This window comes from Pipra filicauda, unplaced genomic scaffold (genome assembly GCF_003945595.2).
Source record: "Pipra filicauda isolate LSUMZ 115617 unplaced genomic scaffold, ASM394559v2 scaffold581_size553298_pilon, whole genome shotgun sequence".
Lineage (NCBI taxonomy): Eukaryota > Metazoa > Chordata > Aves > Passeriformes > Pipridae > Pipra > Pipra filicauda.
Window position 1 is genome coordinate 489,639 of NW_024104733.1, and position 16,977 is coordinate 506,615.

The 16,977-nt window shown below is 45.8% G+C and overlaps 1 protein-coding gene across 4 annotated transcripts in view; it reads left to right on the plus strand.

Moving 5' to 3' along the window:
• SLC35F4 (solute carrier family 35 member F4) overlaps window positions 1-16,977 on the plus strand; it is a 118,024-nt gene that overhangs the window by 65,537 nt on the left and 35,510 nt on the right. Inside the window, exon 1 of one of the 4 annotated variants that reach the window (XM_027718194.2) lies at window positions 16,388-16,624. The exons of 2 other annotated variants lie outside the window; for them this stretch is intronic. In XM_027718194.2, coding sequence (XP_027573995.2) covers window positions 16,549-16,624 — 76 coding nt within the window. In that variant the 5' untranslated portion in view covers window positions 16,388-16,548. Of the gene's footprint in view, window positions 1-16,387; window positions 16,625-16,977 lie in introns of those variants that run through there. One more of the 4 variants, XM_027718196.2, reaches the window with a different exon arrangement.

Below are 16,977 nucleotides of genomic sequence, written 5' to 3' on the forward strand. Positions count from 1 at the left end.
GGTAATACGAGATTCTCAATGAGTGTCCATAGACTCACTTACATCCCTGCAGTGAAAGACTGCAAGTTCTTGAATCATCTGTCATTTCTCTTTGGCTTCTGTGGAATGTGGTTTGTAGGCATTTGTCAAAAGCTGGAACTGCTTCCCCGATCTGATCATTGCTCAAAGGGGATTGTCTGCAGATCTGCTGCTGGTGACTTTTGGCTGGAGGTAACCACACAACTTTGTCTCTTGTAATCATCCTAATGTGGTGCCAGCTCCGTTCTCTTTCAGTCATTGGAAGTGTTGCTGTCCGTGGGAATAAAAAAAGAGGTTCAGTCAGGAGACTGAGATTTTTTTTTTTGTAAGAAGATAAATTCTGGAATTTAGGCACATGAAAAATAGCAAGGCAGCTCTCAGGTTAGTGTTCAGATGGAATCAGATTGCCCAGCTGAGTGTGTAGCACTGAGTTACCACACTAATGACCACAACTAGAAATACCCACAGAGAGATTTCCTGGGCTTTGGTTTTTGACAAGCAAAGAACTGATGAAAATCAGAACAGGGACAGCTTGGTTGTGCTCCTGAAAATGCACTCAGCTGGGGTGCTGCTTGCTCTTTGTGTTTTGGATGAGGCTTGGAGCAGCCTGACCTAGTGGATGGCATCCTTTGCCCATGCCAGGGGGTTGAAACTGGATGATCTTTAAATTCCCTTTCAACCCAGACTATTCTGTGATTCTATGGGCATTGCCCCAGTGATAAGGATAGCTGAAATCACAATTTCCAGTCAGAATTCCACCAGTGTAAAACGAAACACTTTAGAGGTGCAGATTATCATATGGATTGCTTTCTGTACCGAGGAGCCGGTCCCCTGCTGTAAAACAACCAAAATACAGCTTTTAATGCTGGGGAAAACAGCATTACATATACAGCTTATATACAGCTCTATATTTTTCCTTCCTGGAGTGGAGACATTCACTAAAGCCAAATTAACCACCACTGCTGGCCTGGCTGGGGACACAAGGAGCCGGCACATGCCTGTGCCGTGCTCTGACTCACCTGTGGCCAGCACAGCTAAGGCTGTGTTAAGGCTGAGACAGACTGTGTTGGTGCTGGGAACCCTGCCTGGTGCTTTGCAGCCTGGTTTTGATCCATGCTCTGCCCTCAGCATGCACTGCTGGGAACCAAAGGATGGATCTCCTGGCAGCTCTGCAGCCTGCCCTCACCTGCACGCCTCCGAGCCTGCTGAGCCAGGCAGGTGTTGGGAAATGGGCAGGGAAACAATTAGTCTTTTCTAGATTAGGGAGGTCTATAAACACGGTAGGAAGACAGTAAAGGAGCAGACCCCAGGACTGCTTTACCTGTGCCACTGTAGCTCATGGTGGATTTGTTCTCCTGAGGTCTCCTTGTGGGTTCTCCTTGCTCCGGGATAAGCTGGAAAAACACGGGCTCTGCAAGTAGGAGAAATGGCCATATCTCACCAGAGTACTGACATAATTTTTGTCTTTCAATTTGCTTTGTGCTTTATCAAAAAGCCCTAAGTGCTGATTGCCCGCGAGCGGAGTTAAGAGGGAGCTGCAGCTGGAGCCACGAAGGAAAGGAATGACAAAAGAGGGGCTGGTTTGATAGATGCTTGTTGACACTGCAAAGAGAAATAGTTGCTTTACCTGCCACCATGAAAAATAGTTTTGGGCTTTTGACTGTGTTTCTGGCAGCTTTTCCTAGCACAGCTTTTGTAATTAAATTGTGCCCCTGGTTAGGAAGGCACAGGTAGAGGATGATTAAAAGCCTCAGAGGATGTGGCTGCTGGATTTCTCTTTTCTGCAGCCATGTAACCCAGGGCTCTGCTGTACAATACCCAAACACACAGCGAGTATCAAGAAGAAAGATGTTTGCATGCAGAGCATCCAAAACAGGTTTTCTTTGTTAGCTCAAGAGCCTTCAACTTCTCCCTCCAAAACCTCCCAAAACCTCCTATGCCAAGAGGAGGACTTGGCATCCTCCTCCACTGCTCAGAGCTCTGCTGGAGGAAGAGCAGCTGCTTCACTCTACATTTCCCATGCCCTCTCCCAGCACAGCTTTTCCCTCTTTGGGAGGAGTATTTACAGAGCTACTTTAAGCAAGCAGGGATTACAGGAAGAGGAGGTTAAAGATGAATTTGACTTATGGGATTTCTGAAAGCTTTGTCTTGCATCCTCTGTTGCCAACCCTCTCCTGCTGCATCCTTCTGGGGATGGTGGATCTGGTCTGGTGGGGGCTGAGAGTTCCTGAGCCTGGAACTTGGTATCCTGTACTCAGTAGACAGTTGATAGACCCCGCAAGGGAATATATCTAAAAGAGAAAGGAAAGATAGAAGAACAAGTGAATGAAACCCTCTGCAACCTCTTTTTGAAGCAATTAGGCAGGTTAATACTGAGTCACTTCTGTTACAAACCCCAGGAGACGATAGCTGGAGAAGATCTCCTGGAATAGGGTCCCTCGGAGCAGGGAAAGCCATCCTGGGTGGCATATTGCAGAGTAAAACCAGCTGTGGGACAATCCCTGAGGGAAAAGCTGCTGTTCAAATGAGAGCGGGGTGTGAGAGAGGTCAGCCAGCTCCACTTGGAACAGAGCTCGAGCAGTACAGGGAGATCTGCATTTCCCCACAGTAAGTTCACTGGATGTTTGCATCATTAGAGCAGTTTTTGTGCCCAGTAAATACAAATCTGAATTGCTGGGTAAACCACAGCAGTACAAGCCTGCAAGCTGAGGAGGCTTGGGTGAGCAGGAAACATGGAGATCTGTTTTTCCCTTTTTTTTCTGTTTTGGTTTTTTTTTTTTTTCTTCACCAGACTCTTGAAGTTTTGGTGGAGAGAGTAAAAAAGTTTCTCAGTCTGACTGAGCCCTCCCAGGAATCTCCATTTGTACCCAGTTCTTGCAGAGAAAGGCCTACAGGCATTTTATGTGCATGAGAAACTAATGCAAAGTTTTCTTGCTGTCAAGACACATCTATAAGAAGCAGAAGAGTCTCTGTGCTCTGCCAGGGCCTCTGCTGCCTTCCCATTGTCCCTGGAGTGCTGTTCCCAAAAGACCCTTTCTTCCAGATGCTCCCATGGAGGATCCAGCAGTGCTGGTACTGCTGCATCTCCCTTCTCCAAAACCCAGCACACTTGAGGGAGGACACCACACCTGGAAGTGGGATTTTTTGTTCTTTCCTTGCCCTTATCTGGATCTTTTCATTCCCTGCCTGAGGCCTGGGAAACTTGCCACAGACACCCAAGTTTGCAACCTTTTTAATTTCCTGCTGAGGAGTGTGGTGTCTTTCATAGAATCATAGAATGGCTTGGACTAGAAGGGACTTTAAAGTATCCCATGGGCAGGGACACTTTCCACTAGACCAGGTTGCTCAGAGGCCACGTTTCTTCAATGTTGCACTGCTGCCTGCTTTTGGACTCCTGCATTTTTAATCCCCTGAAGTAACCAGTTTAGTCACAGGCCAGCCTTGTTTTATAGTGCCAGTTCCCAGAGCTCCAAGTTTCTGACCGTGCTGGAGGCCAAGCCCAGGAGAGCTGGTGGGATGTGCCAGGGAGGTGAGCCCACATCAGCTGTGAGTGCCAGCAAATGTACTCACCTTCTGAGATGCTGAACACACCCAGCTGTGTGTTAAGGCCTCAGGGTGACCAGTCCTTGCTGTATGAGGTCTACATGGCACTTGGCACAGAATAAGTTTAAGAACCAGGATTTGTAACTCCCTGACAGGAGTTTGGAGCCAGGTGGGGGTCGGTCTCTACTCCCAAGTAACAAGTGACAGGACAAGAGGAAATGGCCTTAACTTGCAGCAGGGGAGGTTAAGATTAGGTATTAGGGAAAATTTTGTACAGAAAGAGTGGTCAGGAATGGGAACAGACTATCCAGGGCAGTGGTGGAATCACCATCCCTGAAAGTGTCCAAAAAGCACGTGGATGTGGCACCTGGGGACACGGTTTGATGGTAAACACGGTGGTTCTGGGTTAATGAATGGACTCAATGATCTTAGAGGTCTTTTCCAACCTTCTATCGTTCTGTGAGTCTGTTATTCTGTGATTAATCACGGTCCCTCTGTTTCCCAAACAGCACTTACTGGGAGGAGACCTCCCGTGCACTGGTGCAGTGGGCAGGATGTGGTGCCTGTTCAGAAACACTGGAAATCATCTGTTGTGCCCTGATCTGTTGCATTGCTGGGGCAAAACATTTCCAGGGGGCAAAACATTGCCAGAGAGAGTCATCAGAGGATTAAAAAAAAAAAAAAAAAAAAAGTCTTTAAAAACCCCTGTCTTTTCATTGACATGGATCCCAGGCACTGAAAGATTCTGGAAGAGTGGGCAACAGCTCCTCGTATATTTAACATGAGGTGTTAGAAGTTCGTGCGTTCCACAAGCTGTGGAAAGCTGTGCTTCCCCCTGCTGGGTCTCTCAGGGAACTTGCTCTGCCCAGACCTGCCCGTTCCTGCCCACTCGTGATCCATGCTGTCACACAAGGATTGTGAGCAGAGGGTCACCTTGAGCCTGGAGATGCCAATAGTTAGCAGGGGTTGTGAGGGAACGCTTGGGTGCCGGATTAATTGCTGGGAAAGGAGTACTGATAGCACAGTGTGTTTCCTAATGAGGAGAAGGGCTCTTCAATAACTTAACAGAATCCTGCCATGGGCTCTGATTTACCTCTGACAAGTTAAACCAGTGCCAGATCAATACTGGGCTCTGTGGCAGTAAATAGGCTTGATTTTAACTATTGAATAAGAATTTATTTCAGATTAAGGATGGATTTTTTAAAGGCTAGAGCATACTAGCCTTTCAAGACTGAGGATGGCTGCTGGACTTCAGTGCTCCAGATTTCAGCTCCTGCAAAGCCTTGGTTGAGAAGCCAGAGAAAGCAGGAGTACATCCCTTTCCTGGGAACTGGAAGGCAGCAGAGATCTCAGGGGTAGCCTTGATGGGAGCAATTTCACTTTGAACCACCTTGTTTTGAACCACCAGTCAGTTCCCTACATGATGTGAGGACCTGAGGAGGATCCTCATAAAAATAACTCCCATTTCCATCAGGTAAAGTGGGTTTGAATGGGGCTGGGCCCAGAACATGTTGCTGTGGTTGTGTGCCTGGTTCTCTAGCCCACGATAGGGATGTGTGTGGGGAGGGTGGGCTGCCAAAATATCCCTGAAAGAGGTTCATTGTTCATGGGGCTGGCTGTTCCTTTCTGGGAAAGAGATGCCTCAGGTGCCCATAAAGCCACATTACTAAAAGGTATCATCATCCTAAAGAAACAGAAAGGGGATATCTATAGGAAGAGCCTGTTTCACTTTTACTACCGATTTTCTGGTGCATAGCATAGAATAATAGAATGGTTTGGGTCAGAAGGGACCTTGAAGACCATCTCACTCAAATCCCCTGCCATGGGCAGGGACACCTTCCACTATCCCAGGTTGCTCCAAGCCCCGTCCAACCTGGCCTGGAACACTCCCAGGGATGGGGCAGCCACAGCTTCCCTGGGCAACCTGTGCCAGGGCCTCACCACCCTCACAGCCAAGAATTTCTAATATCTAATCTAAGTCTCTCCTCCACGCTCAGATTTTCATATAAGTCAAGAACAGACTCCTTGTCCCTCTTCTTATGTTGGAAACTGCCCCCAGTCATGAGGTGATGGCTGGGTTCTTCCTCCCCTTGTCACACCGAGCACAGTCCAACGGGACAGTCCAGGGACTTGAGTAACCAGCCCAGGGAGGGTGTGAGGAACCAGACTAATTATGGTGAATACTCAGCTTCGACGTTTTCATTGTGTCACGACTGTTTAATCCTCCCTCAAATCCCCTAATGCTGCTCAGTCTACTTTTGTTGCGTTATCTTCATTGTCTTGCTAATAAGATGTTGCACGTAACAGAGATTTGGACTGAAAGGTATTAGGGAGGATTATGTGAAGATTAGACAAGAAATGCTCACAATAGGTTGTAGATTTCTGAGTACCAAAATTTTTAATTTCTACAGTGCAAGGATTTTACTGTTTTTCCAAAGAATTTGTAGAGAATTTATCCTAGAAAATTCACAAAGTTGTTATTGTTCAAACGAATTCTCTTGAACGTCAGCATTTGTTGTTTTTCAGACTAGTACTAGCTGGATTTGTCATCTGGTTGTATTTGGGTTTTTTTAAAAAGTGGACCCAAATGATGAGGCAAGAAAAAAGAGAGGAAGTTAAACTTGCATGAGATCTGTTTTCTGCTGGACCAGGGATACATGAGCCCTGCTGATAAGTGCAGATGGACTTTGGCACTCACATCACTGATTTCAGAGGGCTCTGAGGCTACTGGAAGATGTTTTGTGCTGAGCCTTTATAACCACAGCTATTTACCTGCTAACTCCAAGGCCTGGCAGCAGTGGAGTAGAGGTGATGTCTGGCAGCTGAGATTTTGGGCTGTTATTTCACCACCAGTAAATAACTATAGCTGGAATTTTGCGGAAGCAAAGCCACCCTGGCACTGGATCAGCACTTAAATTGGAAAATAAAAGTACTCCTAAATAAAATAGCAGAAACTAAGAAGGGGGGTGTAGATTTTAGAGTTAACTCTCAGAGCTACTGGAAATTAATCTTATTGTAGGGCCTTAAACCAAAACCACCCACTGAGTCAAGACTTGGTAGCTTTGTTCTCCTTCAAAAGCTACAACAATGTGTGTTCAGTGTCAGCTCCTGAAGTCAACTGGGACACAGTGGATGGTTCATGTTCCTTCCATGTGAAGCCCTGATGCTCTGCCATAGGAGTTTTTCCCAAGACTTTACATCTGCCTCGGGAATCTTCTGTAACCAAGTGTCTGATGCTAGTGAGTATCAAGCTGTTTTGGCATTTAGATATCTAAATTCCTTTCAAAGAAGCCACAGAAAAAAGAATATTAAACAGTACTTGCTGACATATTTTCTCTCTTTTCATGCCTGTCCTTAGCAGTGGTCTTGTGTTGCCTGTTGCACACAGGTTGCAAAACACCACTTGCAATGATGTGGATGCAGCAGCAGGATGCTTATTTAGGAATTCTACAGAACATCCTACTTCTGACACCCATTCTGAGCTCTCAGTATGTTTCCTTCACCCTAGTTTTTATTGTCAGCTCAGCTATTATTAAATACCTAGTGTTTATTATTAACACCTTTTTATTATCAACTCAGTGTTGCTCAGTTAATACAGGTTGAGAGAATCATGGAGTCACAGAATGATTTAGGTTGGAAAATACCTCTGATATCATCGAGTCCAAACGCTCTCCCAGCGCTTCCAAGGCTACCACTAACCCTTGTCCCCAAGTGCCACATCCACATGGCTCTCAAATCCCTCCAGGGATGGTGATTCCTACACCACTCTGTGCAGCCTGTTCCAATGTCTGACCACCCTTTGGAAAACTCTGTCACCGTGCTCTGAGGTGGCCAACTCCACCTCATGCATCCTGAACAGCCTGAAAACCTTCGGTGATGGGAATTTTCTACCTGGCATCATCTCACTTAGTGGTTCACTGTTCTCCTTGTTTAACAGTTGGCCTCCTGTCCCACTGAACTTCCAATTAATGCAATCAAAGCCTCTCAGTCCTGGCTTTGTCTACATGGACGTGCCTAATGAATCCTTTCTTTTGAGCAGGAAAACTCACATGAGAATAACTGGAACAAGATGATCTTCAAGGTCTCTTCCAGCACAAGCCATTTTATGACTTTCTCTCTCCCCTCTGTCTTGTTGAGGTCGTTTGACCTCAGTTCTTTCCATCCTCACACACAGGTGTGGGGTTTTTTTTTAGACTTCTGATTACCCTGGTCATTATTCACATCTTCTCTGAAGTTTCAGATCCTGCTTCAAAGGCTCTGAGAATCCTGCACCCAGCCTTTAAAATCAGAGAGGCTGGGAAATGTGAGGCATCACCACTAACATGACAACAAACTACATCTCATGCTGTGATTTGTCCTAAAAATTGGTTGCATTTCTTCATCCAGTGAACTTTCTGATGCCATCTGGGGTGGTGGGGATTGTGGCATTGGATGGTGCAAGTTCCTACCTCTCCCACAGTACCTGCTTAGACAGAAACACATGGGTGGCTAAATTTTGGGACTAACCAGCCCTGGATATCTAGCCTGCTATGCAATTCTAATTTATGGCATCGAAAAAAGCCCTAAGCCACCTAATTATAACTGCTGGCTACCCAAAAGATAGCAAATATGAGAAGTGATTTACTGTCACACTGACATGCTCTGCAGTCACGATGACAGGCACAAAATGGAAGTTTTCTCTACTCAAATGCTCTCTTGTGGTAAAGAAGAGGCACTTCATAACTGCAGAAGCAGAAAATGGAAACAGCTTATTTCACTCCTGGCAGCTTTGTTAATAAAACACTAGGAAAGCAAATAATTATCTGACATACAATTACATCTAAGCTGTTTTCCTTGGGATAAAAAACCAACAATGTGAGTGTTGGGCGTCTGATTTTATTATCCTGTCTGGAAAGGGTGTATTGGATATTTGAAGTGGATACTCGATTTATGCTTTGTTATTGAGCAGGCTGAGCATTGGTTGTCTACTTTTGCTGTGTTTTACTGCCAGGGAGTTTCAGAGTGGCCAGGGTGAAGTAGGAACCTTCCTCCTAGACTCTTAAATGTGGAAAGAGTTTGACATTTGAGGTGACTTTTGGTGAGGAATTTCGGTGCCCAGTCTCTGGTACAGTTTTTCAGAAGCTCATGGCGTGACCTCATGGCCTTGGAATTTTGCCAGCGCTGCTTCTCAAATGAGCAGATCACAGAATCATGGAATGGCTTGGGTTGGGAGGGACCTTAAAGACCATCTTGCTCCAACCCCCTGCCGTGGGCAGGGACACCTTCCACTAGACCAGGTTGCTCCAAGCCCCATCCATGTATTGTTTCTTATAATGTCAAAATATTGAAGGTGCATCAAAGTTGATACATTTGCTGTTTCCATGAAACTCTGAGTGACTTTTATTAAAATTGAAGAACAGCTCTCCATGCCCACAATTCATAGTTTTTCTTTACATCTTTAATTGCATTAGAAGTTTAACATTCCTTGCTATATGGTATTTTCCTATTCCAGCAGAATAAAAAGCTTAAGAAGCTGCTCTGCCAGCTCTGGAGACATCAGTGTGTCCTGATCATTGCCCAGTGGATGGTTTATTTTTCAAAGTTTGCATGATTAAGGAAAATCTGAGGTGTTAATTTTAATTGAAAATTTAATCCTTGTGCTTCCCAGTGAGGCACTAATTGTCAGGTCTGTAAAATCACACAGTAAATAAGAAGCTTTCCAAAAGCACTGTAGCAGAAGGTGCTGCTAACTTTCAAGTCAGTTGAGTACTTGTGGATGGAGGGGGTGCTGATATTGGGGTGGGGGAATCATCAGATACTTTGGGTTTGCTTTCTGGTTCATACTCTCAGTCCCAGAGGCAGAGGTGGAGGAGCTGGACAAAGCAGGGTCAGGGTGGGACTTCCACTACATTATAGCACTAACATGGGATGTAGCTGATGTAGTTGAAGCTGTGTCTGGTCAGGGCAGGACATTGGATTAGATGATCTTTTAAGGTCCCTTCCAACCCAAACCATTCTGTGGTGGAGGATCTGGCCTCTGGTAGCAAAGACACGACTGGCTGTCACTGTTTTGAAGGGGTTTCACTTGCTGTGGGAGCCAGCAGCAGAGCTGAGCTGTCAGCTGGTCAGCAGCAGCTCCTTGAGGATCAAGGAGCTCCCTGCAGCACTGCTGCACATCTTCATATTGCCATCTTTGAGAGGATGTTTGGCTGGTGCTGTTTATCTTATTTCTGGGACTTGCCTGCTTGGGATGCCTAAAAACAGATCATGGTGTGTTTTTTCCTCTTACAAAAACAGAGTGAGCATTAAAGAGTGAATTCCTGGGCTGATTTACTGAAAATAGCAACCCATGCTAACATCAACTAGAGATCAGTATATAAACATGCAACCCCCAAGGGTATTAAAATGTCTTCAGATTTAGTAGGTATTTCTTGCAGTTATTAGGTGAGAATTTAGCAGGCAGTGAGTACTCTACTTTTTGGCATTTGCAAATGCCATCTTTATCCAGAGAATCTGGATAAAGTTCAGTTTGTGCCTCAGTGAGCAAAATGTATGAGAGCGTAGTGTCTTCAATATGAACATTCTCAAACAAATCACCCCTGCTTATTAGGGGTCAGTTTTGGATCTGATGTTATTTAACATCTTCAGTGACATGGACAGTGGGACTGAGTGTACCATCAGCCCTCAGCAAGTTTGGCAATGATACCAAGCTGTGTGGTGCTGCTGACAGGCTGGAGGGAAGGGATGGCATCCAGAGGGACCTGAACTGCCTTGAGAGGTGGGACTGTGCAAAGCTCATGAAGTTCAACAAGGCCAAGGGCAAGGCCCTGCACTGGGTCAGGGCAACCTCAGGCACAAACACAGTCTGGTGGGAGAATGGATTAAAAGCAGCCCTGAGGAGAAGGACTTGAGGATGGTGATGGATGAGAAGCTCAACATGCCCCAGCCATGTGCACACAGAGCCCAGAAAGCCAAATGTGTCCTGGGCTGCACCAAAAGCAGTGTGGGCAGCAGGTCATGGTGAGTGATTCTCCCCCCATTCTCTGCTCTGGTCAGACCACACCTACACTGCTGTGTCCAGCTCTGGGACCCCACCACAAAAAGAGCATGGACCTGATGGAGTGAGTCCAGAGGGGGCCACAAAGATGCTCCGAGGGCTGGAGTGCCTCTGCTATGGAGACGTACTGAGAGAGCTGGGGGTGTTCAGCCTGGAGAGGAGAAGGCTCCAGGGAGACCTCAAAGTCCCTTCCAGCACCTAAAGGGGCTTCAAGAGAGCTGGAGAGGTAGTTTGGACAAGGGCAGGTAGTGACAGGACAAGGGGGAGTTGCTTCACACTGACAGAAGGCAGGGATTGGATATTAGGAAGAAATTCTTGGCTGGGAGGGTGGTGAGGCCCTGGTACAGGTTGCCCAGAGAAGCTGTGGCTGCCCCATCCCTGGAAGTGTTCAAGGCCAGGTTGGATGGGGCTTGAAGCAACCTGATCTGGTGGAAGGTGCCCCTGCTCATGGCAGGGGAGTTGGAACGAGATTATCTTCAAGATCCCTTCCAACCCAAGCCATTCTGGGATTCTGTGATTCTATGACCCTCTGTGTGCAGTTCTGTCCACTCCACATGATGTATGAGTACACACTGGTGGGACCAAAGGACCATCTCCTCCATGGTAGGTGTTACTGGAGTGCTTTGCAGACCAGAGCTGATATTTCTTGGTTGTTGGGCAGGGGTATCCAACAGTTTTTAAGCCCGTGAGAGTTAAGACAGAGTAAGGAATCCAGAATTTGATTCTTTAAAACCCATATGACATGGCTGGGCACAGCAGTACATGTACAGTTCTTTTCTCTGCGAGCCTTGGAAGTTGTTTTGGATTGAGTTTGTTGTTTGAATCAAGTAACATTTGCTGTATGTGTCTGATTTTGCTGGAAGCAAGGCAAAAGTTCAAACTAAACTCTTGACTTCGCTACACATAAAAATTCCTTTTGTAGGATATGTCTGCTTTGATCTCAGTTTGACTGTTTGTCTCTTCTGCATCTTGCATCTCATTTATATTCCAGCAGGATAAAACGAACTAGATAATGGCCTTTTAGCTTGTCATCTTAAAACACATGCTCAGCCGGGAAGAGCCAATAAAAGTCATACTTATGAGAGTCTTACGGTCCAGTGGTTGGGAATGGACTGACCTGGGGGCTGCAGGGACACATGCAAAGTGGATTTCATATGGATCTTGTAACGAGTGGTGTTCAAAACAAACAAACACTTTAGCTTTGGATCCGAGCACTGTTCCAAAATTGATTGAAGCCGAAGAAAGTCCTTTCACGTCTTTACCAGGCATTCGTGGTGTGTTTTGTTTCCCATTGGGAGCATCTCCCTTAGCCAGGGTGTCTAAAAACCAAATGACCACATGTGATCAAGTCACCTCACTGCCATCATAACCTGGGGGAAGAAGTGGGTGCCTTCAGAGAGTTACTAATATCAGGTATATACACCTGTAAGAGAGATAGTTGTGAGTTGTCTTCTGAAGTTATAAGTTTCCCACCACTCACCCTAAAAAGATGTTGGTATAGCTGGTTCAGACTTAGGTCAAAGTCAAGTGAGATGAATCCCATTACCAGTGCAGAAATTCAGTGTTCCATGTACCTGAGCAGCTGTTTTCCTTTAGCTGTGATGATTTGGTCTCCCTGGGGCCACAGCACACTTGTCACCTTCTCTGCCTCAGAGAAACCTGTGCTTACCTGGAGTTCAACTGCAGCTTTGATGTAGGTTGCAACTTCAGTGGAGAAGAGCAAACAGCCTTTAATTTTGCAGCAGGTCCCTTGAATATGTATGAACAACTCCTGCCAGCAGAGATGGTGCAAGCCAAGAGAGCAGAGGATGTTTTGACGGCATCAGCCCCTCTCAGCTGAGCGTGGAGGACTTGTTAGAGGCTGTGATTCAGCACTCTCCAGCTCTGACTCTGCTGCCAGCACTGGTTTACTGCCTGGTTAGTGAGTCAGCAAACTTGCAGTTTCCCCATGCCCTCGTCTGTATTAATATTTACTGAGCCAGGGGACAGGGACTGCTGCAGGCAGTGTCTGCAAGGAGGATAAAGTTCAGTTTGGAGGGTGCTGGGAAGCAAGTAGGGTGTGCTTCAGAGATGTCCAGCTGCTGGGACTCTTGGCTGGGATGAGAAATCTGTGCTGGGCCACACCTATTCAGTTGTTTTCTTTTACAATAAAGCTGCTGCAAGGGCGTGGATATGTCTGTCTGGAGAGCTTTGGTGAGTTCCTTAACTAGGAGCAGATGTGGAGTTGTGAACCTGCAGCCTGTGCTATCATTTACACTCTATAATTGCACTGTAGTTTGTAGTTTATATTTTACACTACCGTAATTTAGACTGCAGTTTTCCTTGGCAAATAGGGACTCCAGAGTGAAAATAATTGGATATGTAGGTTGATTATAGAATCATTTAGGGCTCTTGAAAATGACCTCTAGGATCATCAAGTCCAACCATTCCCCCAGCACTGCAAGGCCACCACTAAACCATGTCCCCAAGTGCCACATCCACATGTCTTTTAAATCCCTTCAGGGATGGGGACTCAATCATTGTTCTGAGCAGCCTGTGCCAAGGCTCGACAACCCTTTCAGTGAAAAAGATTTCCCTAATATCCAGCCTAAACCTCCTCTGGCTTAACTTGAAGTCATTTCCTCTTGTCCTATTTCGTGTTGTTTGGGAGAAGAGACCAAATCCCACCTGGCTGCAACTTCCTTTCAGGGAATTGTAACAAGTAAGAAGGTCTCTCCTGAGCCTCCTTTTCTCCAGGCTGAGCCCCCTTTTCTCCAGGCTGAGCCCCCCATCATCAGATTTGTGCTCCAGAACCTTATGTTGCGTGGAGCACTGGGTTGTATTGGTGTTTGTTCATTCTAGGCTGTGGCTGACAGTGATCTGGGGCTCACAGTCATGAGCCAGAATTCCAGGTATCACACAGCTTCCACTCCCTGAGAATAAGAAAACTTTAACATATTCCAGACTGAAAGCACTGAACTTGAAGCAAGGAAAAACATACAAAGAACTGTTTTAAAGGTACGTGGAAACTAGTTTAGTCTTGAATTTTGGGGGAAACCCCTAAACTTTCCCATTGTGGTGCCTTGCATGAACATCAGTGAATAAGATGGCACAGGACTGCAAATTTTACATTGACTTGCAGCCTTGCAATAGTTATTTGGAGTAACTATTATGCCATCCTGGTAAATCAGTCATCACAGTGCACTTATGGGTGGATTGGTGTCTGGTGTACCTCAAGAGAGAGGGACAGAGCTTCCTTCTCTCTCTTCCACTCCATATGGTTTTGTTGTTTTCTTCAGCACACTTAGAGTGGAGATAAAGGGCACAGAGGAAGGATCAGAGGGCCCATATGAACAGCATCTCGTACAGAAATGCAATCAGCTATTCATAGTAGGAACAGAAACAGATGGCCAAAACTTGTTTAGCCAGAGAAACCGATGCTTTTCAAGCTGCAGACCCTGATGGGAGTTCTAGGTAACAATCCCACATATTTTAGAACAGCTTTGTATTTTCCTTGTTTCCCTTGTAGCTGTGCAAAACAGAGGCTCTGGGGTAGAGATCTGAAAGATTGCTTTGAGGAATAGAATATGGTTTCTGACTTAGAGTGTTGAAACAATGGCTGATTCTCCCTTGAATAAAAAGAAGCAGCAACTCTTAGATGCAGTCACGTTCTGCTGTTAGTGCTGAAATTGTCTGGAAGAAACGTCTGGAATTGCTTGACATTGTCTCATGCGTTTCATCCCCGCCATTGTTAAGGTTCGTTAATGATTCCATTATTTGCAGAAATGGCTTTCTAAAAGCAATCTCTGGGTTATATTATTATGTTGTTTATGTTATATAAATGCTCAAGGACTAGACACGTATTAACAGAGAGCCTTGTGATTGTGGAACCAGCAATTACTTGAGTGGTGATTACTCCATCACAGACTCTGCTGACTCTCAGCACTTTGGACGGGAGGATAAAATTCCTTCTGCAAATTGGAGGAGATAATTTTCTTTGGAATAGCGGTTGTTACACGGTGCTGGAAACCCTCTGCATGCAGAAAAGCCGTAAAAGCCAGTTTAGCTTTAGGCAATGCAGTGGGATGCTGTGGAATAGACTGTCATGGTGGAGAGCCTTATGAGTCACCAGTGATATAACAAAGATCCTAAAGGAGAGCTCCAAGCCCTCCAGGAGAGGATGTGCTGGGTGGAAAACCAGGCAACTGTAACCATTTCTCCTCCCTGTGTTTCTTCCATAGTGTGTCCCAGGTATGTGACACTGGGGCAGGGTGGCTATGGGAAAAGGGGTGATGAGGTACTTTGTCCTTCCTTTCCATGGGGTAACCACTGTCTGTTCCTTACTGTGTCACTGTATCCCAACAGAAGAGGGCAGGACTTGGTCCCCCAGAAATGAATAAGAGCAGCATTAAAGGAATGTGCAGGGCAAGGTCAGGTGTTTAAGACAATGCCCAGTGCTGCTAGATGGTTACCCCAAGGATCCAAGAATCCCTTCCTCCCCCTCTGGGTACAGTGGAGTCACAGGCTACCTGTGCCATTAGGATGCCATAGGACAGTTCTCCACATGTGCCAATCTCTTCTGTCCAAAGGATGATCCAGCTGGGATTCTGCTTTCCCCCCTCTGCTTCTCCATGTGTCCTGACTCCTTGTGGATGAGAAAAGGGATCACTCCATACACACATACCCAAAGCACAGCTCATGTTACTGTGTAAAACATGGGAGATTGCAGCAGGGTGCTTTAGGAAGCCCCAGATGGGACATTCCAGGTCAGCGATTCTCCATCCTTTTCAAACCACTTTGGCCTTCCTCACAGCTGATGGCTTCTCCCTTTTTGGTGGGAGAAGCCAGGAATGCCCACTCCCAGTTGATAACAGAAGTACAAAGGCTATAGATAAAAGGTCTATACTTGTGCCTCTTAAAAACTCAGCAGTTTTGCTACCAGATTCTGGTAGAGCTGAGCTGCCTTTCTGGCCTTTTCCTTTTTATTTCTTGTAGCTCCTATAGCAGATACCTTGCATATAAAGCTTTCTCCCTACAAATTCTTGGATAAGACTTGATTGTAGGCCTCTTGGTGAAGAGCTCTGAAGCCGGGGCTCTTCAGAGTTGTTGGTAACACCTCCTGGCCAAGAAAGCTCCCAGCACAGTGCTGGCTCCACGAGTGGATGGGATCTTTTAAGAGTTGCAGAAGTTGTGCAGGTGGGTTGACACTGGTTTGCTCAGTGAAATCTTCCATTGCTCCAAATGAACAACTTCCAATAATATTAATAATTGTAATAAAAGGGAAGTAGAGGAGAGAGAAGATGTCAAGGAAAGAGGGACAAAACTTGTCCTAGGTGACTCAAGGGAAGTGAGGAAGAAATGTAGCCATAGCCTGTATATATTTATCTCTTGGTTGTGACAATTTTTAGAGGGCGTTAGAAGAGCCTGCTCCAATACCACTGCTTTGTTATCAGACACAGAGTTGGGTGTCACTGGCTGTTTTGCCCCAGGCTTTCCTGATTTATAGACTCTATAGGAGTTCCATTATTCAAAGTTTATTTAAAATAATTACTGTAATCATCCGTACATTGTCACAGTGTAAGGAACCAGAAAATTGCGTTGCATAATTCCCTTGCAGTTGTCTGAGAAACCCCTGTCTGCATTCCCAGCACAGCGCAGAGATTTCACGTGAAATCCCTCTTTTCCTGCAAAGGAGCTTTCAAGTTTCCGAGGCGCGGTCGCTTCGTATGTTTATATTTTATCTGCCGCGCTTAACAATCGAACGAGGGGAAGGTGTTAGCGGAGGTCAAGCATTGTTTGAACGTGTTGCAAATGGTTTCCCAGGGAAACAGCAAATCACCACTCATAGGCTCCTGCAGCATCTCCAGAACAACATCCAGCCACCAGCCCTCGCCCCGTGTTTGCTGTAGTACTCGGGACCAGAGGCGATGCAGAACAGAGCCGGAGCGTGAGTAGGAGAGCAGTTCCAAAGGATGAAGAAACATTCGGCAAGAGTGGCACCATTACCCTCTTTCAATGTTTCAGAATTAAATTCGCCTGTGCCAGACGGTAAATGCTCTTTTTTTCCCCCCCTGTACATCTAATCCTAGGCAGGAATTCACTCCGCATGCTCCTCCTGCTCCATGCAGACTAACGGGAATGTGTATGTCTGTGTGTGTGTATTTTTAAAGTAATTCTCAGATAGCTTTTTGAGCACTTTAATATCATCCGGGATAAGTGCAGTTAAATTTCTGTTGCCTGTGTTCAACTGCTGTGTGAATGGTTTCTGCTGAAGGAACTGATGTTGAAACGTGAGCAACTGATAAAGTTGTTGTACTTCAATTCTGTTTTTTAAAATTATGTGAAATTAGGTCCATATAATGTCATTGGTGTTTCTGGTGTATTTTAGTAGTGTTCTCTAG